Below are 23,455 nucleotides of genomic sequence, written 5' to 3' on the forward strand. Positions count from 1 at the left end.
TTCAGAGGTGAAAATATGTTGTTTAGACACAAATAACACACTTCCAGTAAATTTGTTCAAAAATAATACTCTTGAGGTTACCAACATTGCTAGAGCCTAGACTGTGATTAAAAGGACCACTTACTGCTGCAGTTTGTGCTTGCATTGCATAGTGCTGCTGCAAATCCTACTGAGAATTCAACCTGCTTCCTCACTGTATTGAGATTGGGAACTCATTCTTGTTCAACACACAGTCAGCCACCCATTCTCATGTTATCATTACCTTCCGTGTTTAAAATATAATGAAAGCATAATGAAGGGGTAATCCTTTCAGAGGTGCAGGGGGCAATCCTTTCATAAGGTGAAGTGGAGCAATCACCTGAAATGGCAAATCTGTGGGACTCCAGCAGGGTGGCAAGATGACATCAGAGCAGATCTTTGTGACTGATCAAACCCTTGCCACCTCTCATCACACTCTTGCAAAGCAAGAAGCAGAGAAGAGAAGAAGACCTGGCAATCTTCTGTCCTCCCTGCCCGCATGCCAGTTTCAAAGCTCACAAGGGTCAGTTTTCAAAGGGGGCTCGGTTGTGGGGCAAGGCTGCATTTTGTACCTTGCCTCAGGCACCACAATAACCTTGGACCACCTCTGTTTGTGTGTGTGTAGCCAATTCAAAAGAATGGATTCCATAATGTGTCCACCTCACAGATAGGGAAGTGCAAACTGGTTTGAATTTGAACTGGTTTGAATTCGAACCGGTTCGGTTCGATGGTTTGAATTCAAATCAAACCAGTCATTAGGTCTGAGCTGCCAGTTTGAATTCAAACTGAACTGGGGGGGGGGTGATTCAAACCGGTTTGATTCGAACGAACCGGGGGGTTTCGAGCAAAACCAAAACTGAACCTCCCCCTCCCAGTTTGAATTCGAACCAAACCAGGCAAACTGGTTTTGTGCACATCCCTACTCACAGGTACTTTCAGAGATCACCTCTTGAATAACAGTAATATTTCAAGACCTAAATTAAATCCCAAATTATGTTCTTAGTACAAAAAGATAATTTTTTTTTTACTGTATGCTTGGAAAGCAACAAATAATTGCATACCATGCTACAAGCACCAGTTGTCGTCTCACACACTGTAAGGATGGATAGGTTTTGAGGTCTGTTCAACCACCGCACGACAGTCTTAGTATTGCTGACCCACTTCACCATCATAATGTAATATTCTCTGTGGTAGAGATACATTTTAAAATACAGCCGTTACATTATTCATACTGTGGACACTGCATTAAAGAACATTGCTCCATTATTCCACCAGCATCAATAATGGAACATTGCTTCATTATTCCACTCAGCATCCTGAAGGATTTCATGATTTAAATGACATGGTAAAATTATTCAAAAATCCAGTGGTGATTTTAACATATTCAAATTAATGTGAAAACCAGCTCCACTATTTCATGTTAATGAAACCATTAACTTGAATACCAGGTGCTGCTATTAACTTGCTCTTTATGTTTTGCCAGGTTAACAAACTTTGCAACTGTAGAAACAAGTGTTTTCAGTGCTATGAAGTTGCCAGGACGAATTTAAAACCCCACCATCATTTCTGCATGTGCTCTGTGCAGGACCGGAAGCAGACAAAGCAGCACAGCTAGTTGTTTCCATGACAGGGAGGGGGGAAAGAAGTTGTATTACCAAGAAGTATTACCAAATTGTCTGTCTTCAAACTTGCTTAGCTAAATAAGGGAATCCTACACATGATTTTTTATCAATGGAACAGACAATTCCCTCTTTTTCTACAAGCCTTCTAAAGATTGTCATGCTGCAGCTGTTACTAAGAAGATGTACTGCAATCTGTCATGACTAGGATGCTTGCCATACATAGTTCAGCATACTGCTCATGGCAGTTGACAGGCAGCTTTCAGCTATCACAATCCAGCTCAGTTAGTGTTCAGAATTGCAGCTCAAACTATGCTAGGAACTGAGGCAGTGATTCTAAAGCCCTTGAAAGGGGCAAAATCTTATCAGTTTAAGTAGCAATACCCAGGAGTCAGTGGCTGCAGCTTTGATTTCATTTTGTCATTTAACCATGAGGATCCTAGAACCTGGTTAATTAATAGCAATAGCACTTACATTTATATACCGCTCTATAGCTGGAAGCTCTCTAAGTGGTTTACAATGATTTAGCATATTGCCCCCAACATTCTGGGTACTCATTTTACCAGAGGCGTAACTAGGGGAAATGGCGCCCGGGGCAAGCACTGAAATGGCGCCCCCCGCGCCCCCCCCGCGCCACAACATACTACATTATACTTAGGTTTTTCCTCACAAGCGCCCGCTGCCACCGCCAAGCCAGGCCACTGACTGGCCGCCAGGCACCAGCAAAGCAATGGGGGGGGGCGCAGGTGGCGCAGAAGGGACGCTTGTGGGGGATGGGCTGCCTACGCGCTCCTTTGACTGCTGCAGCGCTGCTGCACTGAGCAGGAAACATCTGTATTAACATAAATAAATAAATAAATAAATTTTTTGTCATGTCGGCGCCCCCCCATGTGACCAGAAAAGATGGCGCCCGGGGCACGTGCCCCCCCTGCCCCCCTATAGTTACGCCTCTGCATTTTACTGACCTCGGAAGGATGGAAGGCTGAGTCAACCTTGAGCCCCTGGTCAGGATCGAACTTGTAACCTTCTGGTTACAGGGTGGCAGTTTTACCACTGCACCACCAGGGGCTCCTAATACTGATTAGATGAAATGGTCATTATTGTTTACTAAACTCAATTTACACACACATCTAGGGTGCCCAATTTGAAGGAATAATCAATCACAGTAAGAATAAAAAGGGAGAAATAGGTGCTATATAGAATTTAACACATTTGAATGTACCCTTACATCTGTGGCATTTAGGAAGAATTTGCTACACATTCTAGCACTCTTATCTTCATAGCAATAAACTTCTAAAAGTCATCCTTCTAGGAGACATAATCTGTTGAAATAATTATGTTTTTCTTTCCTTGTAATCAGGTTGTCGAAATTCGTGACATTACCAGCTTTCCAATACATTTATTATTATAATTTGACATATGTATGATCCTCTTTCTTATTTGTGAATTTGGGGGATTCTACAGAAGCGGTTATAAGCATTATCTTACTGACTGCTCTGATAAGTGCTTAGGAAAGTCAACAGAGACAGAAAGCTGAACAAAGAAGGGGGATTTGCATTATTACTCTGAAAGCACACATATACATATAGAATAGTTTAAATTAACCTTGTGTGATGGCTTACACTTGAATTACAACAGTCTTATTCTTAAGCATCATCATTATAATTGTTATAATACTTAGAGTACAAAGTGATTAGCACTCATTCACACAATAATGCTTTGAAGTACTGTAAGTCATAGCAATGGAGAAGTACGACTTAGCTGAAGAATTAATCGACTTCACACGATCACAACCATGTCAATAAGACAGGAATTTCCAGTTCTCAGCAAGCAAATGCTCCAAGCAGGCATGACATCTGAACGTGTCCACATCTAGTTCCCATGCTGGATTCCTGAGATTTACACAACATTATCCCAAGATTCTCCACCCACTTGCAACCTACATTTGAAGGATGTATAGAGAATAGTGATTTATTTAACATATTCTATATTGCCCAGAACTTGCATCTCTGGGCAGTTTACAATTAAAATCATTAACATTAAAATCATTTAAAACCCAACATTAAAAATATGACAACTATGAATCTAATTAAAAACCTGGGTGAATAAAGGTGTCTTCAGTGCCTTTTAAAAAGTTGCCAAGATGGGGAGGCTCTTATTTCAACAGCGCATTCCAAAGTCAAGTGGAAGCAATGGAGAAGGCCCGTTCCCAAGTAGCTGCTAGATGAGTTTGCAGAAACCACAGACGAACCTCTCCAGGTGATCTTAACTGGCGGCGGGCTCATGGTGAAAGAGACAATTACCCAGGGCATAAGCTGTTTAGGGCTTTATAGGAAATAACCAGCACCTTGTATTTTGCCCAGAAACGTATCGGCAGCCAGTTTAGTTCTTTCAACACAGGAGTAATATGGTTTATCCTAGATGACCCAGAGACCAACCAGGCTGCCGCATTCTGGAATAACTGCAGTTTCCGGACTATGTATAAAGGCAGCCCCACATAAATCACATTGCAGTAATCCAGCCAGAGGTTACCAGCATATGTACCATTGTTTTCAGGTCATTAAAAATGATGAACATTGAGTGAATGCTGTGTAAATCTCAGGAATTAGGCCAGGAACCAAACTTGGACTGGTTCAGATGTCATACCCACTGGGAGTGCACACTTGCTGGGAACTGAAGTGACTTGATGGCAATCATGTGAATCTACCCTTAGGCTTGAAGAATGTGCCTTATCTAAGGCCATCTAATGAGCCTATGGTTGAACTGATGTTTAATCTTGGACTTGATCAGCTTTCATGGTCATCTCCAGGATAGGTTTGGGGTTAGTAATTACCTTTGGTTGTATCCTAAGCTTTCTTTGCTCTGAAAGAAAACTTCTCCAGAGGAAGCAAACCTTAGTATACAACTCCTTTAGAGCTGCCACAAGCCATAACTGGCATCATGACAAAACTAAATCCAGTGTCTAATTTGACTAGCTGTTGAAGATTGTAGCCTACAATCTTGAAGCCTTGTAGGCAATTCTAAGGAAGAAATCTTTGAGCGTCCATTTTAGCTAAATAGCTTAGTTGTGGAAATATGGGCATATATCTTGACAAAACTCAGTCACTATTCCCTACTCATTTTCTGGTAGATATCATTCCTAATCAGAATGCTACTGCCATGTTTTCCTTCCATGCTTCTTTTGCCTTGTAGGGATGACACTGGGTCATTGAAACCCCAGCAGCACAGAGCAAGAGCAATGACAGAAATACCAACTTTACAATTTCAAGATTATGGACCTTTTTTTTTGGAGGGTGCATGCTATAGAGAAATGTGTGTGAGAGAGAGGGGGGGACAAAAATAAGAAGGGAGAAGCACATGCATTGTATTTTAAATATGTTTTCAATATATTTTTGGGTTATACTGCAGTGGAGATCCAATTTTATGTAACTAGGGCATTATGCTTTCAAAGGTAAAATTAAAATTAAAATTGATTTTTCCAGGACTGCACATGCTTCTTCAGGCTTCTGTGATGTGGCAGCAGAATGGATTTTTAAACCCTCTGCAACCCAAATAAAGTACAGTAAATTCATTAAATTTTTAGTAAACCTTCACAGACCACGAATGAGATAATTGTCCAGTTAGGTCTGTATAGCCTATGAGCCAATATCTATTATGCATACACCCTTTGTAGAAATGTCAGGGGCTCATGCTTGACTTATGGGTCAAAATAATTGGAATAACTGGTACTCAGAACCAGACAGAATGGACCACTATCTGTGAAAGGCTTTGTGGCTTAAAAGAAGGTTAAACTATCCACATTTTGTGGTCAAAGTGTATAGATATTATTGGAATACAAATGTGAGGAACAGGTTACAAAGACTGTCAAGTCTGGATATAAGTTTTGGGTGTACTAATAATTCTCCCTATCCTCAAGTGGGGGGAAATGTCACAATCTCCCCCAGTGGCTGTTGTATAATAACTGACGACGACGATGATGATGATGATTTCGATTTCTATACTGCCCTTCAAAAAAAGGCTCAGGGCAGTTTACACATAGAAATAACAAATAAATAAGATGGATCCCTGTCCCCCAAAAGGGCTCACAATCTAAAAAGAAACATGAGATACACAGCAGTCACAGTCACTGGAGGTACTGTGCTGGGGGTGGATAGGGCCAGTTACTCTCCCCCTGCTAAATAAAAAGAATCACCATGTTAAAAGGTGCATTTTGCCAAGTTAGCAAGTCATCATCTTGTCAATGATGACAAGAATCAAGCAAATGATTATGCTTATTTTTCATTTTCTGCATTGACTATTACCTGTTGCAAGCCCTGTAACGCAGATGTGATCTATCATATCATATCATATCATATCATATCATATCATATCATATTATATTTATATACTGCCTGATATGTGCATCCCTAGGTGATGTACACAATTTAAATATAAAACAGAGTAAAAACAGTTAAAACAATTTCACAGAATAAAAAGTTAAAACATCATGAATTAATATTTATTTAAAATATTATCTTAAATAATTATTTAAAAGTATCTTGATAGTCCTGTTCATTCCTCCAGCTACATGCACAAATCTTTCACTTCAGGAGAATATTCATGCAGAATTTTACAAAGCAATATAGAATAGTTTGCACTGAAATCAATAAAACCTAGTAACAAAAGCAGTTGTAATACTGAGATCTTAAATCAAGATTTAATTTGGCTATATATAATTTTGGCATGTGAGGAGTCATGGGTTTTTAAATTTCAGAAAATATGGATACATTTAAGTTAACATCAGATTCCAGATTGCTTACCTTGATTTAAAACTGTCTGGGGGCATGAGTTCCAACGTATGTGTTAGTCCATACAGATTGACTACATATAGCTTTACTGTTGGATTCACTTGGCCTGCCTTTGAAAAGAATAAATAATAATGCAATAAACATCTGTATAAATAGAAGAACCATGGCAACTGTGTGGATCAAATCATTAAACACTGATTACATAGCTAGGAATACATCGGAGCCTTCACACAATTGTGCAGGTGGGCAGGAAGAGTTAAGGCTACTTTCCCCACAGATGATCTGAGACTGGTCCCAGCTGCACCATGCACACAATTGCCACCGTGGCAATTGGCATGACATTCCGGAGGCCGGGAGACTCCCAGAATGTACTGCACAATGAGTGTGGTGCATTGAGCTATTCCCCCAGGGGAAGGGCGCTCTAGGTACCCATCTCTATGTCAGCACGGGTTGCAAGCAACCCATGCTGACACAAGATCTCAAAGCCTGGTTAACAGAGCACTCACTCCATTAACCCTGGCTAAAAGCCAGGCTTGAAAGCTGGGTTTGGTGCCAGAGCAGTGCCAAGATCCATGTGGATCCCAGCAGTTCTCACGGACAGCCAAGCCCAGGCTTGGCTGCTCACTAGAACAGCCTCATCAGCTAGCTACACCTGTCATGACAGATAGGCATATTCAACCCTTTCCTTCTGGTATGAGGTCATGTACTACCATATGTAAGAGAACATGTACTCCTGCAGGAAAGACAGAGTGCATTACATGCCAAAGCAAAAGCAATTCACATTTAAATCATGGATTTATATGATGAGCAGGCATGCATCTTTCATTATACTGGCACAGCAGTACCAGCAGCAGCATTGTTATAAAATATAGGAAAACAGTATTAAAGAAAATCCTTTACTAGACATCCTTTTCTTACTCTTGTTTTGGAGTTTGGACAGAACTAGTCCTCTGTGATACAGATTCAAGCATTATCATTATGAAAAGTGGGCTTTTGATGTGTCCTTCCAAAAAAACCCTTCTTCAGTAATGTTTTGTTGTTGTTGTTTTCACTTTTTTGAAGCCCAATATCAGGCTTCCCCAAACTGTGGCCCTCCAGATGTTGCTGAACTACAACTCCCAGCATCCCTAGACACAATTTTATGTGGCTGGGTATGCTAGGAGTTGTAGTTCAGCAACATCTGGAGGGCCGCAGTTTGAGGAAGCCTGCCCAATATGCTGCTGCTCCTGCAGCAGCTTAGATCTATCTCCCTGCCACTCCGTGATGTAGGTGCTGTGGTTGTGGTGGGGGAGAGAGAATGGAAGGGTGACTGGAGTCTCTCTTTCCGTTCTCCTCCTCCCCTTCTTTCTCCTCCTCCTATATTTATTTTTTCTGTCTATATTCCACTTCTTATCTGGCACCTATAACATTAGGAAATTACACCAAAGATACCAAATGAGACATAAAATTGCTTCACTTTGGCTGGATCATGCTTTCTGTAACACTGCTATTTCTACATAGATTTCTACAACCTTAATTAAGCACACACACATTAAAGTTAGATCCATTTTATTCCTAACTATGAGCAAAGTTCAATATTTTCTTCTCTTCTTTCCTTCCTATTTATTTATTTATTTATTTATTTATTTATTTATTATATTTGTATCGCACACATCTCATCCTGTACACTCCTGCTCGAGCAGCTCACAGTGTTAATAAAATAGATACAATATAAAGTAAAAAAATAATAAAATTAAACAGGTTAAAACCTAGTCTCAGCCCAGAGGATGTAAACAACTATAGGCCTATGGCTAATATTCCCTTCTTGGGCAAGGTGTTTGAACATGCAGTGGCTGACCAGCTCCAGACACACTTGGAGGAAATGGACTATCTAGATCCTTTCCCATCAGGCTTCAGGCCTGACTTCAGAACAGAAACTGCTTTGGACACCCTGTGGGATGACCTGTGCAGAGAGAGACACGGGGGAGTTCAACCCTGTTAATTCGCTTAGATCTTTCAGTGGCTTTTGATACCATTGACCATGGTATCTTTTTGTACAGCTTGACTGAGTTGGGTGTAGGAGGGACTGCTTGGACGTGGTTCCACTCCCAACTTAAGGCCTGTTTCCAAAAGCTGGTGCTGGGTAATTACAGCTCAACTCCTTGGAAGTTATGCTTTGGGGTTCCGCAGAGTTCCATTCTTTCCCCTATGCTGTTTAATATGTAGATGAAGCCGTTTGGAGAGGTCATCCAGAGATTTGGCCTGAAGTGCAATCAATGTGCAGATGACACTCCACCGTATCTTTCTTTTTCATCAGATGTAAGGGAAGTGGTGATTGTCCTGAATCAGTGCCTGGATGCAATAATAGACTAGATGAGAATGAATAAACTGAGACTCAATCCAGTCAAGACGGTCGGTGGTTCCTCTGCCCAGGGGAATTATGCTCAACCTGTTCTATATGGGGTCACACTCCCCCTGGTTCGCAGTTTGGGGGTAATCATTGATCCAGCACTGTAACTAGAGCAGGCATGCTCAACCTAGGTCCTTCAGCTGTTTTTGAACTACAACTCCCATAATCTCCAGTCACTGTGGCCAATAGCCATGGAAATGTAGGCTAACATCTGCAGGAGGGCCGAAGTTGAGCAGCCCAGAACTAGAGGCTCAAGTGGCCTCTGTGGCTCGGAGTACGTTTTTTTCAGCTCCAGCTGATACGCCGACTGTGCACTTACCTGGACAGAGATAGCTTGGCCAAAGTTACTCATGCTCTGGTAAGTTCTTGCTTGGATTACTGTAATGCATTGAACGTGGGGCTTCCTTTGAAAATGGTCTGCAAATTGCAGCGGGTACAAAATATGGCTGCAAGATTATTAACTGGGACTGGACATTTTGAGCATATTACACCAGTACTTCATCAGCTGCACTGTCCATTTCCTAATTCACAGTGCTGGTTTTAACCTTTAAAGGCCTAAAAGGCTTGGAACTGGGCTACCTGAGAGAGTGCCTTGCCCCCTATGTCCCAAACCTGACCTTAAGAACTTTTTCGGAGGCTCTTTTCCAGGTACCCCTGCCAAACAAGGCGAAGCAGGTGGCTACTAGGGAGAAGGCCATTTCGATGGTCGCACCCAGTTTATGGAATAGCTGCCCCAGTAAGGTTCACATGACTTCATCACTTTGTTCTTTTAGATGCCAGCGAAAACTTTCTGTTCACTCAGGCCTTTTAAATTTTGATTTTCAAATTTTATTTTTAACTGATTTTACAAGTATTTTTAAATTGCCTTGTATTATATTTTGTATTTTCTCTACCCCCCCGCCCCCACTTTTGGACTGTTATGATTTAACGTGTTATGTGTTTTTATTTCATGTTTTAATTCTGTGTTGTGAGCTGCCCAGAGAGCTATTTGTTATGGGGTGGTTAACAAATAAAGTTTATTTATTATTCATTATTTATTATAATATAATATAATAATATTATAAATATATATTATATTATAAAATATCCAAACAGAAGCAGCAGATAAAATAGTAAAAAACCTCTTTAAAGAGATGTGTCTTTGTTTTCTAAACACACTGAGGGAGGGAGCATGGCGAAGCTCTTCAGGGAGGGTGTTCCAAAGCTGAGGGGCCACAGCCAAGAAGTAGGGATGTGCACAAACTGAGGTTCAAGACTGGTTCGGTGCTGCAGGGAGGGGAGCAGCAAGAGGGATCTTTTAAAAAGAGGAAAGCAGGACCTTACCTGCTCTCCACTGCTTCCTGCCGCTTCCTGCTGTGGTGGCACTGCCCCTGAAACACCCCACAAAAAAACCCCTACATGTGGCACCAGCATGCACATGGCATCCACACATGCTCAGGCACCATTTATGTGGTCAGCAACATCCTGCTGACGATGCAAATGGTGCTTGCACATGCCAGCACCACGCACAGGTTCTTGGGGATGGCGCTGTCACAGCAGGAAGCTGCATGCAGCAGTAAGGTGATGACCTGCTCTCCTCTTTTTTAATGTTCCCGCTCACCGCTCCCCTCCCCACAGTGCTGAACCAGTTTGGTGACCAACTCCCGACTCCATGACAGGTCAGCCTTGACAGATGGGTGTACTTCCTGGTGCCAGGACCTCTTGATCTTTTGATTCTGTTTCCTACATTTACACAGTTTAAGATATCTACTCGGCACATCTCATCTGAGAAGGCCTGTCTCTAGTCCCTGCCAACTGTATCTCTGTTAGTGGTGAGGCCATGAGCAGGGCCTAAGATGATGAGTGCATGGTGCTGGCAGGTTCCTATGCGTGAATGTGGTCTGACAGGTACCCTGGCCTGAAGCCCAAGACCAGTACCTTGAATCTAGCCTGGAAGCAGGCCGGTGACCAGTGAAGCTGCTGCAGGATGGGTGTAACACTCATGAAGCGTCCTTGCAGCAGCATTCTGGACCAGCTGAAGCTTCTGAACCATCTTTAAGGGCAGCCCCAAGTAGAAGGTGTTGCAGTAGTCCAATCTGAATGTCACCAAAGCATGAGAGACTGAGGTCAGGTCTGACTTCTCCAAGTAGGGTCACAGCTGGTGTGCTAGCTGTAGTGAGCAAAAAGCAGTCATGCACACCGCCGCCACCTGTGCCTCCAAGGACAGCGTTGGGTCTAGAAGCACCCCAAAGCTGCAGGCTTTGTCTTCCAGGGGGAGTATGACTCCATCCAAGACCAAATTTACCTCACTACTCGGATTATCATTTTAACCAACCAGAGCATCCCCCCACTTAAGTTTCAGCTTGTTTTCCACCATCCAGCCCAGAACACACTCCACTCCCACATTAGTGTCTGCTGAATTAAATTATAGGTAGAACTGGGTGTCATCCACATATTGATGGCACCACAGCCCACACCCATGGATGACCTCCCAGCAGTTTCATGAAGCTGTTAAACAGCATAGGGAACAGAATGGATCCTTGCAGCACCCCATAGGTCAAAGACCTATGGATGGATCAGGTATCCCACAGCACCGCAAAAGGTGGTGTATAACCCTCCAGGTAGGAGCAGAGCTAACTAAATATTTTTAGCAACCTATGAGAACTATATCTGTTAAGCAAAAGTTTTATATACCTATTTGAGAAAAAGAGATTTCTGAACCGTAATTTCCATAAAAACAATTTCTATATAAATGGTTTGTTTTTATTTTTAAGCAAGTGTTTTGGTCATGTGGATCAAGCCATATGCAACCAGTATTTAACCACATGCAAGTAAGTAATGGATGACCATCCTGACAACTTATTTAATGGAAGTCCCATTTAAATCTGTATGATGAAGTCATGACTAACTTGTCCTATTAAATTCAAGGAGACTTCTATTGAGTAATTTAGTCAGGCTGTCAGCCATTGGCTGAAATGCAGGTGGGGCACACTTACCCACACATGGCGACGCTGCTGCATAAGACAAATATTTGATATAGCTCAGCCCTACAGGTCATGCAGTACTTTCATTGGGATTAACCCAAGCAGTGCATGACCTCTGATTGCACCAGGGTAAGCTGTACCAGAACAGCCCTCTTTCATAGCATTGTTGCTGTGCTTTTTACAGCCCAGCAGCATAACTGGCAGTTTTGCATTGCCCATGTTTCACTGCGTAACATGTCAGACTCAGTATTTAAAGTTTTCTTACCTTTGGATACGGGTACTGCTTTCCTCTGGGATATAGACCTCCAGTAAACCGAGGAATAACCATGTTTGGTACCAATGAGTTATTTATCATTAGAAAGGCCAGCCTCTCTCCATCAGGTGACCACCAATGAGTAATGTGAGAATGAAGGAGCTCCTCTGGGAGGAAAAAAAAAAATTCTTAAAACCCCCATGAAATTAGCAATTTCCAGTCCACTGCCATTCCTAAACACTTTCTTCACTGCTCCTTGAAATCCCACTTAATTAGCCACGTAATGCTCAGCCCTTGGTCTTGAGATGGAGGGCTGTGGAGGTGCACAAGGAGCCTTCAGCATCACTGCATGTACCTTTCTTTGTGCAACCAAGTGGGTGTGGAGAGGGAAGCAATTTTTACATCCCTCCCAAAGACCTTTTCAGTTATGGAAATCTGTCTCTGAGGGCTCCTCCCTTCGACTCTGCACCTGGACCACTGCACAAAGCAACCAGTATGGGGGCACTGAAGGCTGTTTGCACACCCGCAGCCCTCTGCAATGGGAGGCTGCACATCATGTCAGCTATTTGGTGCACCATTTTCACCTAAATGCCTTTGTGCTGATAGTAATATATTATATTTTTATTATTGTTGTTGTTGTTGTTGTTGTTATTATTAATTTTATATTCCACCTGACTCCAAAGGCTCTAGGCCCTTTACAATCATAAATACAATAAAATACCATAAAACAAACTATTAAAATAACAATTAGTTAAAACATTTTAAAATATTCAAAAATTACTAAAAGCCAGGCTAAAAAAAAGTTTCTTAAGGGCTCTTTTAAAGGCTGACAAAGATGTCATGCCATGGATATCTATAGTGAGCACATTCCACAGCCCAGGAGCAACTACAGAGAAGGCCCACCACCGAGTTGCTGCCAGATGAGCTGGTGACATCTGGAGATGGGCCTCTCTTGGTGACCTTAATGTGAGATGGGGATCATGCAGAAGAAGGCACTCTCCCAGGTAACCCAGTCCTAAGCCGTTTAGAGTGTTAAAGGTAATTACCAGCACTTTGTATTTGGCCAATACCTATTGGCAGCCAATGCAATTTGTTTTAAACAGGCATAATGTAGTCTGTCTGAGAACCCCTGGAGCCCAATCTAGCTGCTGCATTTTGAAACAACTGACGTTTCCAGTCCCACATAGAATGCATTTAAGTAGTCATGCCTAGAGGTTACCAGAGAATGCACCACAGTTCTGAGATCATTATTCTCAAGGAACAGATGCAGCTGTCGAATCAACCGAAGTTGATAGAAAGCCCTCCTGGCCATAGCCTCAACCTGAAATACCAGTGAGGCCTGGGTCCAGAAGCACTCCCAAGCTATGTACCTCTTCCTTTGCGGGGAGTGCAACCCTGCCCAGAACAGAAAGACCAATCATGTCCCTCAAAGTATGACCCCCTTACCTTGATTACCTCCATCTTGTTTGGAATCAGTTTCAATTTATTATCCCTCAGCCAGTCCACAGGCAGTATAGGCAGGCATTTAGGGAGGTTATGCCATTACCCGATGATGATGTCATGGAGAAATAATTTGGGTGTCATCAGCATATTGATAACACCGTGCTCCAATTATCCTGATGATCTCACCCAGCGGTTTCATGTAGATGTTAAAAAGCACTGGAGATAGGATGGAGCCCTGAGGGACACCATACAATAGCTCTTATTTCAGAGAGCAACTATCTCCTAGTGACAACATCTGGAATCTACCCAAGAGATAGGAACGGAACCACTGCACTGCAATACCCCCTATTCCCAATTCCCTCAAACGACGCAGAAAGACACCATGTTCGATAGTATCGAAAGCCACAGAAAGGTCAAAAAGAACCAACAGAGTCACACTCCTGCAGTCCATTCCTTGGTAGAGATCATCTAGCAGGCCGACCAAGGCTGTCTCCACCCCATAGCCTACTCTAAAGCCAGTGTAAAGAGCTAGTGGGCTATCTGCAGGGAAGGATGGTTTTACTTACCTTCCCTGCAGATGAACAGAAGCAGTTCCCTGGGCAGGCAGATTGCCCTCCTGTGGGTCGCCCATGCATTGCTCAGCCGCTCCGGGGGTCAGGCTCAGGGAAGCACCGCCATGAAGTGCCCCCCCCCAGCCCCAATAATGCACTGCGTAAGTGCACGGTGCATTATTGAGAGCCCCCATACCCCCTGAGTGTGCCAGCGTGGCTGCAGGCATGGTAATTATCCATCACCGAGGGCTCTAGGTCAGGTTGCTGAAGTAAAAGCATCACAATGGCCTCCTTCAGACATGGAGGCATGCTACTAACAATAAAGCAAAGACCCAACAAACAAGGTTATATTATACTCTTTGGCCCTAATATGAAGGGTGGAAAAATGTAGTTTACTTGACCCAATGTATCCAAAGATGGTTATAAAAAATGTTGGAAAGACCCCAGATTATTTGAGAGGGATGATGGTGGCAATTTGCTGGAAATCGCTGTCTCCTTTCATAGGCTAGGGATTATGAACTAACTATGCCTTTGTTGAAAGTGCAGATACTTTTTCAATAAAATCCCAAAAATGAAAAACAAACAAACATATGAACAGCATTTGTCTGAAATGAATATATTTTACTTGGAGAATCTGAACAAGAGTGTTTCTGTGCAACTTACCTTCATATAGCCAGTCTGCAATTCCATTAAATATCATTCCTTCTTTTCCAGAAGATGTTAGTCTCAATGAGCTACTCTTTACTTCAGGCTGGTAGTAGATGTTATTTTCAAAAATATAAATCTGCAAGAAGTAAGAAATGTAAAGATTAAGGGAGATATTAATGAATATTTTCTCCTGGTCAGCAACAGAAATACAGCAACAGATAAGTGTGCTGTTTAATAATCATGTAAAGCATGAGTTTGTATAGATTTCTGTTGGGCATTGCCTTGCTTTTTCTGATTTGTGTTTGTGAAGTACATTTTGGAGTACTATCAGCAAATTGAAGTGGATGGAGGCTGGATGAGTCACATTCATGGGACCCAGCCCTACAAACTTCTTAGGTCCAAAATATGCCTCCTCATAGAAAATGATTCATGTGTACAGCCTAACTGGGCTCTGCGGGGAGAGTGGGCTTAGCCCACTCTCCCCACAGATGTATAGGGAGCTCGCCCTGGGTGGCTGGATCAGCTGCCCACAAAAATACTGGCTCCATCATGGAGCTGGTAAGGGCAGTAGTAATTGGGAGCCGCCCAGCCCTCAGAAGTCCCAGGATGCCCCCATGCAGGTGCAGGGCCCCCAGAAGTCCCAGGATGCTTCCTGATCAGGGGTCTCCTCGCAAATCACCACAGTGCAGAGCTGCACCGTGGCCACTTATGATTTAAACAAATGGGGTTAGCGGAGTGCTTGCTCCGCTAACCTCATTTAAGGGGAGGAGTATTTTGGGAGGTTTGCTGCCGGGAGCTACATGGCTCCGGTTGCAACACACAACCAAGGGAAAATGGGCTAGGCTCCCTTAGCCTGGTTTCTCCTGGTTGTGAGAATAGCCTCAACACTTTTCATATGGTGTTTTCTGGAATCTTGTTGCTTTTCCTGAGAGGGTCCTAATTTCTTGATACAAACAAGAACCAGATAAAAACTGCACCTCAGTATGCAGAGCAGATGCTTCATGTCTGTGCAGGTTCATCCATACTGTTTAGCACAGAAGTCACATGGCACTATTTAAGTATGTCAACACTTACTGCAACTCACAGCTTCCCTGACTTCTCAAAGAGCTCTTATGTCCTGTTAACACACAAAGGCTATTCACACAAGTGGCCCTACCCAAGCTTATGCGAGCGCGCCCTTCTTCCCAGGCATCCAGCTGAGTGTGTGTGCGCGCTACAGGCAGCCCGTGCACACACAGAGCTGAGCAGCAAGAGCACCCAGCAGAGGGAGAATTCCTCTATGCACAGCGCTCCTGGTGTGGTACATTGAGGGATGCCGGAGGATTTTCTCCTCTGGCTCCCTTCTCTGCTGCCTGCTGTGGTGTGGCTCATGTGCCGCATGAGGGGCAGAGCCTTAGAACTTAATCTGATCATGTGTGGGGAAGCAGGTAGGAGCCTGCCTCCTCTCACCAGCTCTCCCCTTGCGCCATCGTCTTCTGTCGTGTGAACAACTTTACAGTGTATCCCTGATGTAATGACATATACTGCAACTTTATCTGAACAGCTGTAAAACAAACTGAATATAAGAAAAGTTCCGCTGGAGCAGACCAAAGGCCCATCCAGTTTATCACTCTGCTTCATGCAGTGGCCAGCAGGTGCCTCTGGGAAGTCCACAAGCAGGGGAAAGAAGGCAACCACCAGCTCTCGTTAGTGGTCCCTAGTCCCTGGTATGCAGGGATAAGCCACCTCTGATCCTGATGGAAATATACAACTACCAGGGCTAGTAACCATTGATAAATTTGTCTAATACTCTTTTAAAGCTTTCTAGATCTGTGGTCATCACCTCATGTGGTGGCAGCAAATTCCATAGTTTAACCACCCACTGTGCAAATAAGTACTTCCTTTGTTTGTCGTAACTCTCCCAGCATCTAGCTTCAACAATGACTCTGGATTATAATACTATGGAAGAAGGAGAAGAGCTTCTCTCTATCCACTTTATCCACACTGTGCATAATTTTATATGCCTCCATCATGTATCCCCTTAGAGGAAAAGGTGACTTAGTGAAGCAATTTATGGATATATACTAATATCTGTAAATGTAGAAAACACGTAATTAATTGTGCACACTATTTTATAAATAGTACAAATACATAAAGATATATTTTTCTCCAGATTTGGTTCGTTATAATTGTATATGTTTGATAGCATCTATTCATACACAGAAATATTATTATTAATTATGATTAAAACTGTCACAATATATTTTGGACTGGTATGAACCTGGTGACTCAGCATTCATTGCTATGTTTGTAGTTCCAGAAGACAGAAAGACTAAAGCCCTTTTCAGACCTTATTAGAAGAGAAGCTGTACTCATGTACAGCATCTCAAAGCAGGTTCAGAAGTCTCACCTGCCCATCAATTAATCCCAGCAGTGTGCCACTCATGATTGCAGAGATAACCATGATGGCTGGAGCTTCTGTGATCAGCATCCTTGGGTGAACATAAGAACACAAGAACAGCCCTGCTGGATCAGGCTCAAGGCCCATCTAGTCCAGCATCCTGTTTCACACAGTGGCCCACCAGATGCTGCCGGAAGCCACAGGCAGGAGTTGAGGGTGTGCCCTCTCTCCTGCCATTACTCCCTTGCAACTGGTACTCAGAGGCACCCTGCCCTTGAGGCTGGAGGTGGCCCACAGCCCTCTGACTAGTAGCCATTGATAGACCTCTCCTCCATGAAGTCATCCAAACCCCTCTTAAAGCCATCCAGGTTGTTGGCCGTCACCACATCCTGTGGCAGAGAGTTCCAAAAGTGGATCACGCATTGTGTGAAAAAGTACTTCCGTTTGTTGGTCCTAGACCTCCTGGCAATCAATTTCATGGAGTGACCCCTGGTTCTAGTGTTGTGTGAGAGGGAAAAGAATCTCTCTCTCTCCACTTCCTCCACGCCATGCATGATTTTATAGACCTCTATCATGTCTCCCCGCAGTCGTCTTTTTTCTAAACTAAAATGCCCCATGTGTTGTAGTCTTGCCTCGTAAGAAAGGTGCTCTAGGCCCCTGATCATCTTGGTTGCCCTCTTCTGTACCTTTTCCAGTTCAACAATGACCTTTTTAAGATATGGTGACCAGAACTGTACGCAGTACTCAAAGTGTGGTCGCACTATAGTTTTGTATAAGGGCATTATAATGTTAGCCGTTTTATTTTCAATCCCCTTCCTAATGATCCCTAGCATGGAATTTGCCTTTTTCACAGCTGCCGCACATTGAATAGACACTTTCAACGAGCTGTCAACCACAACCCCAAGATCCCTTTCCTGGTCCATCACCGACAGCTCAGATCCCATCAGCATATACTTGAAGTTGGGGTTTTTCGTCCCAATGTGCATCACTTTACACTTGCTAACATTGAACCACATTTGCCATTTTGTCGCCCACTCCCCCAGTTTGGAGAGATCCTTTTGGAGCTGCTCACAATCCGTTTTGGATTTCACTACCCAGAAGAGTTTGGTATCATCTGCAAATTTGGCCACATCGCTGCTTACCCCTGCTTCTAGATCATTTATGAATAAATTAAAAGAGGGTGTCCTCTTCATTTACTGAATTCCCACAACCACCAAACCTATATCTTCAATCTCCAGCATATTTTTCTGTCCCACAAAAGTGTCTTTCTTGTTCCCCTTAAACAAAATTTAAGTGAGGAGTTGCTCCTCAACCTTTTCTTCTGTTGCACCCCTGGACATAATTTTTTTAAAAGACACAGCTTCAGTTTCCTGGTGTACAGGATGTCTCACAAAGCACTACTGATTCCAGGCAAAACATGTTATATGCTTTGTCACCAGGGTTCCCAAATACTGTGCTGACATTTGATTTGCAATGTTAGATAAGTAGTGAATAAACCTCAGTGTTTATTCTGTCTGTTTGTTTTTGCAATGAGACTTGAAGATTTCTAAGCCCTATAGTTCTGACAAAAAGATTGCCATTGTTGGTTTACTCCCAACTATTCCTGGAGATGCAGTAACATTGGCAAATGTAATATTTGTATAAATTGCATGTTCAGTGATAGAGTCAATAAAAATCATAATGGTATTTTTCCACCTTTGAATATCATAGGATCTGCTGTTTACTAAGAGCCAAAGTTAAGCACCTCTTAAGTTGCAAACCATTTTTACTAAATTGTTCCCTACAATCCTGATTACATAGGATTACACAATATATGTGAGAGGATATAGTGGGAACTAGTAAAGCGGACAAAAAAGTATATATATATGTGAACCACCACTGATTCCATTTAAAACAAGTGGTTCTAGTAAGAACTAATCTGTCTGCCTTCCTTTCATTACCCCTACAACTGGACTAAATTTGGTTCAAATTGGTTAGGTGGTCCACAAACATTCAAGTGTCTACCATCTTGGATAAGAGTTGATGACATACTACAAACTACATCATAAGGTGTCCTTATGTGTCATTGACTACAACTGTACCAAATTTGGTTCAAATTGGTTAGAAAGCCCACAGGTTAGCCCACTTACATCTCAAATGTTCACCTGTCCACCAACTTGGATTGGGCTGGATGGCATAATCACAGACTATGCCGTTGTGGTATCCGGTTGTGTCCCTACAGCTGTAGCAAACTTGGTTCAAATTGGTTAAGTGGTTCACAAGTTAGCCCACTTGTGCCTCAAATGTTTACATGTCAGCCATCTTGGACTGGGGTGGATGACATCATCACAAACTATGCCATTGAGGTGTCCTTGTGTGTCACTCACTGTAACTGTACCCAATTTGGTTCAAAAGGGTTAGACAGTCCACAAATTAGCCCACTTAGCCCACTTACATACAACTGTACTTAAACTGGTTCAGTTTGGTTAGACAGCCCACAAATTAGCCCACTTGCGCCTCAAACATTCAAGTCTATCTTGAACTGGGGTGGATGACATCATCACAAACTACGCTTTTGGGGCATCCATATGTCTCCCTGCAGTGGTAACACATTTGGTTCAAATCAGTTAGGTTGTTCACAAATGAGCCCGCTTGTGCCTCAAAGGTTTATGCAAAGTTAGTGGGAGGCCACACACAGACAGACGCACACACCACACAGACATACACATGGAATGCCAGGTGATCTCATAAGCCTCCTGAAAAGTAGGCTTTTCAAAAGCCTCTAAAATAAACTATTGTATTTTTTTAAAAAAAACATGTACATAAAGTCCAATTGCATAGTTTGGGAAGGGGGGTGGGTAGAAGGAAGGTGGGAGTCAGGAACATAGGAAGCTGCCTTATATCGAGTCAGACCATTGGTCCGTCTAGCTCAGTATTGTCTACAAAGACTGGCAGTGAATTCTCCAAGGTTGCAAGCAGGAGTCTCTCTCAGCCCTATCTTGGGGATGCCAGGGAGAACTTGGAACCTTCTGCATGCGGAACTTGGAACTTTCTGCTTGCAAGCATGCAAATGCTCTTCCCAGAGCAGCCCCATCTTACAATGCTCACACATGTAGTTTCCCATTCAAAGGGGACAATTCATGCTTGCTACCAAGAAACCAGCTCTCCCCCCTTGATAAGACTTTGGCTTAAAGGTTTTGTTTACATATGGACTTTTCTGTTCAGTACAAACACTGAGCCCTCTCCGAGGATTGTATCCAAAGGTTCTCTTGCTCTGATGGAAGCCATCCTTCCTCTAGAAGGAAGCTTCTTTATTGGAGGAAGGGGGCCTTTCAGTACAACCTAAAACTTCCAGATACAAAAGACCTCACCCACTAACTGCAATGCTGAGTCAAGTCCAGGAATATACACACAAAGTTGCGATGAACGTTTTTGAAGCCTGAGGAGACACATGATACCCAGCACCCAGGTTAAGAGTGCGAGCTTTAACACTGGCTAGCAGCTGGGTTGTTTAGAGGGTTAGGCGGGTGGGCAGGGAGTGGAGGAATCCTCGGGAATCCTGCCACTTCTCATGACCAGCCTATCTCAGACTGGGCTGCCCAAGGCTGGGTTAGGCTGGTTGTGAAAACATCCTCATTGAATATCCAAACATTCCCTTCCCATGTGAGGGTGTAAACACAGGGCTGTGTTTGCAATTGGATCCTGTATATTGTACTGCCTCATGTATAGACCTTGAGGTATGCACCAGAAATGCTTTCTCTATTATGTATGTGTAGGGCCGCCTTCAGACATAACACCAAACTGGATGCGAAGGAGGCAGAGGTTCCATTTTGTGGTCGCCCAAATGTGTGAAACCATGGTTTCGTCATGAGAGCGACCTGAGGTTTCCCTCCCCAAACCATAATTTGAATCTTGGGGGTTTGTATTGAGTTCCTCTGCTCCAACCTGAGGTTTGAAGGTGGCATTGTGTCATCTAAATTCTGCCACTGCCATAACCTGGTTTTGTGCTGTGGCTGCTGTCAAAACCAGAGAGAGGGCAGCTCAGACCAACCTAGAAATTTGTCAGATTTATGCCTGCCGTACTTCTCGCTAGCCGCCTCTCCAAGCACTTCCCTGCTTGTCTACTGTCTCTGCACTCCTCCAGCTGTTGCCAGGCAAAAGGGATGCCACATTGCTGCAACCACATTGCATGTTTCAAAGTATGTCAAGTGGAAAAGCTGCATTGGGGGGGTGCATGGTTTCCACTGTATCTAATCCCCACCCTTGGCAATCTGCAGAAAAAGGGGATTGGATGGCAAGATAGGCACTTTGTGGAGAAGTTTCCACAAATCAAGTGATGAATATGTTCTTGCACAAGTATGTAAAATCCTGGTTGCACCATTAGCTACCCCTGCTAACTGGGCAAAGAGGCACCTTTTACCGTGGTGATTCTCTTTATTTAGCAGGGGGAGAGTAACTGGCCCTATTCACCTGGCCCAGCACAGTACTTCCAGTGACTGTTGCTGGTGTGTGTCTTATGTTTCTTTTTAGAATGTGAGCCCTTTGGGGACAGGGAGCCATCTTATTTGTTATTTCTCTTTGTAAACCGCCCTGAGCCATTTTTGGAAGGGCGGTATAGAAATATAATAATAATAATAATAATAATAATAATAATAATAATAATAATAATAGCTGGGCAACATGCTTGTTTCCCTAAAAATATAAGACCTGACAGGGGAGTGAAACCCAGGGTCTGGGTTGAAAGGCAGTCCCTGGCATTCTTGCATGGCTCTGCTCTGTGGGTGCAGACATGAACTCTGTGGTACTATTCATGACAAGAACCATCTTGGGGTACTCTCTCATGACAGTGGTAGACTGCAGAGACATGCATGTGGGCCAGAGGACTTTTCCCACTCAGCCCCATTGCTAGATCCACGCAAGCCCATTTTCAGGTCATGGTGAGTGGCAGATAGCATGAGTGAAAGTACTCACTGGAAGTCTGGTCATCCCTCGGCACATATGCAAATTGATTTTTGCTCAATATGGCCACCCGGATTCTCAGAGATTATTGAAAATAGGAACTCCTCTCACCCACAGTTCTCCATGGTGGCTGATCTACATATACCACAACTCTGGTCCAAGCTCAGGAACTCTGAAAGTGTACTAGGAGCCATCACCAATCTTGCCATATTAAGCATACAGGGAAATGGCTGGACACATGGAGTGGCTCGGACTCCTTAGGAGTCTGTAGGGGTTGAGTGTAGAGGGAAAGGTGAGGTGTATGAGTTCTATGCTTTAAACAGATCTGCCGGGGGGACCAAATCAGCAGGACCCCTAATAGTTGGATGCCCAGCTCATGAGGGCACAGTCCTATGAAACCTCTGGTCCTTCCCAGTGGACTGGCCCTCTCATGAGAGGGCTGATCCCAAGTCAGCAAGCCGATGGGGGGCGGGGCAGGACTGTGTTGGGATTCCTGGACTCCTTTTGACTGGGTCTGCTATCACAAAAGCATCCTTTGTCACAGTGTATCAGTCCCCAGGATCCTTTGCCTGCTTCATATGAATTTTCCCTCCTAGGAAGTCATAATAGCCCCTTCCTGGAGTGACAGAATAATAGTGCCCCTCTCTACCACCACCCCACCCGTTACCAGTAATCGTGTTTTGGCCATGGGGCTCTTGTGAGGTTGCTCAACCCAGGTTGAAAGATCGTCTGAGGGATGATTCCAAGTTTCAAGATTTAACAATAGGTTTGTTAACCTGAAGTTTGGCATTATGTGAGAAGGAGGCCTAGATGTCTTTGCTTTTTAAACCATACTCTTTCCTATTTCCTTTATTTGTTGCAATCACTTATTATTTAAGCCCAGGGTTTATTCTAATGTGCAGACATATTTTTTGCAGTGGGAACTCAGTTTTTGTGCAGTTAGAAATATCGGGGTTTAATAAGAAACAGAGTTTTAGAAATACGTGAGGAGGAAAAAGGAAAGAAACAAAAATAAGATGATCATTGTTTCCTTTCAATTTTCATAACTTTTAATCAAAAGGATATTATTGGGACCAACTGCTTGACTGATCAAAGGCTTTTATTAACTCATTGAATTCTACATATAAACAGCTGTGAATGATGTGTCAGTGGTGCATGGAGTATATCAGCTGACAAAACTGCTATAAGTGGTGATGCATTGCTGGATTGTGCAAGTCAAGAATATAACTGACTGGTGGAGAGAGGAGAGCTGGTCTTGTGGTAGCAAGCAGGACTTGCCCCCTTAGCTAAGCAGGGTCCACCCTGGTTGCATTTGAACAGGAACCTGTGAGCTTTAAACATAAGAACAGCCTGCTAGATCAGGCCCAAGGCCCATCGAGTCCAGCATCTTGTTTCACACAGTGGCCCACCAGATGCTTCTGGGAAACCCACAGGCAAGAGGTGAGGGCATGGCCTCTCTCTTTCTG

The 23,455-nt window shown here is 43.3% G+C and overlaps 1 protein-coding gene across 3 annotated transcripts in view; it reads right to left on the minus strand.

Annotated features, from left to right (window-relative positions):
* DPP10 (dipeptidyl peptidase like 10) overlaps nt 1–23,455 on the minus strand; it is a 992,794-nt gene that overhangs the window by 68,269 nt on the left and 901,070 nt on the right. For all 3 annotated transcript variants that reach the window (XM_053254262.1, XM_053254254.1, XM_053254272.1), the window contains exons 8-11: nt 14,687–14,807; nt 12,042–12,196; nt 6,437–6,534; nt 1,080–1,203 (exon numbers count right to left, since the gene is read on the minus strand). In XM_053254262.1, the coding sequence (XP_053110237.1) occupies nt 1,080–1,203; nt 6,437–6,534; nt 12,042–12,196; nt 14,687–14,807 (498 nt within the window). The remainder of the gene's footprint in view (nt 1–1,079; nt 1,204–6,436; nt 6,535–12,041; nt 12,197–14,686; nt 14,808–23,455) is intronic.

The sequence above is a fragment of the Hemicordylus capensis genome, chromosome 1 (genome assembly GCF_027244095.1).
Source record: "Hemicordylus capensis ecotype Gifberg chromosome 1, rHemCap1.1.pri, whole genome shotgun sequence".
NCBI classification, from domain to species: Eukaryota; Metazoa; Chordata; class Lepidosauria; order Squamata; family Cordylidae; genus Hemicordylus; species Hemicordylus capensis.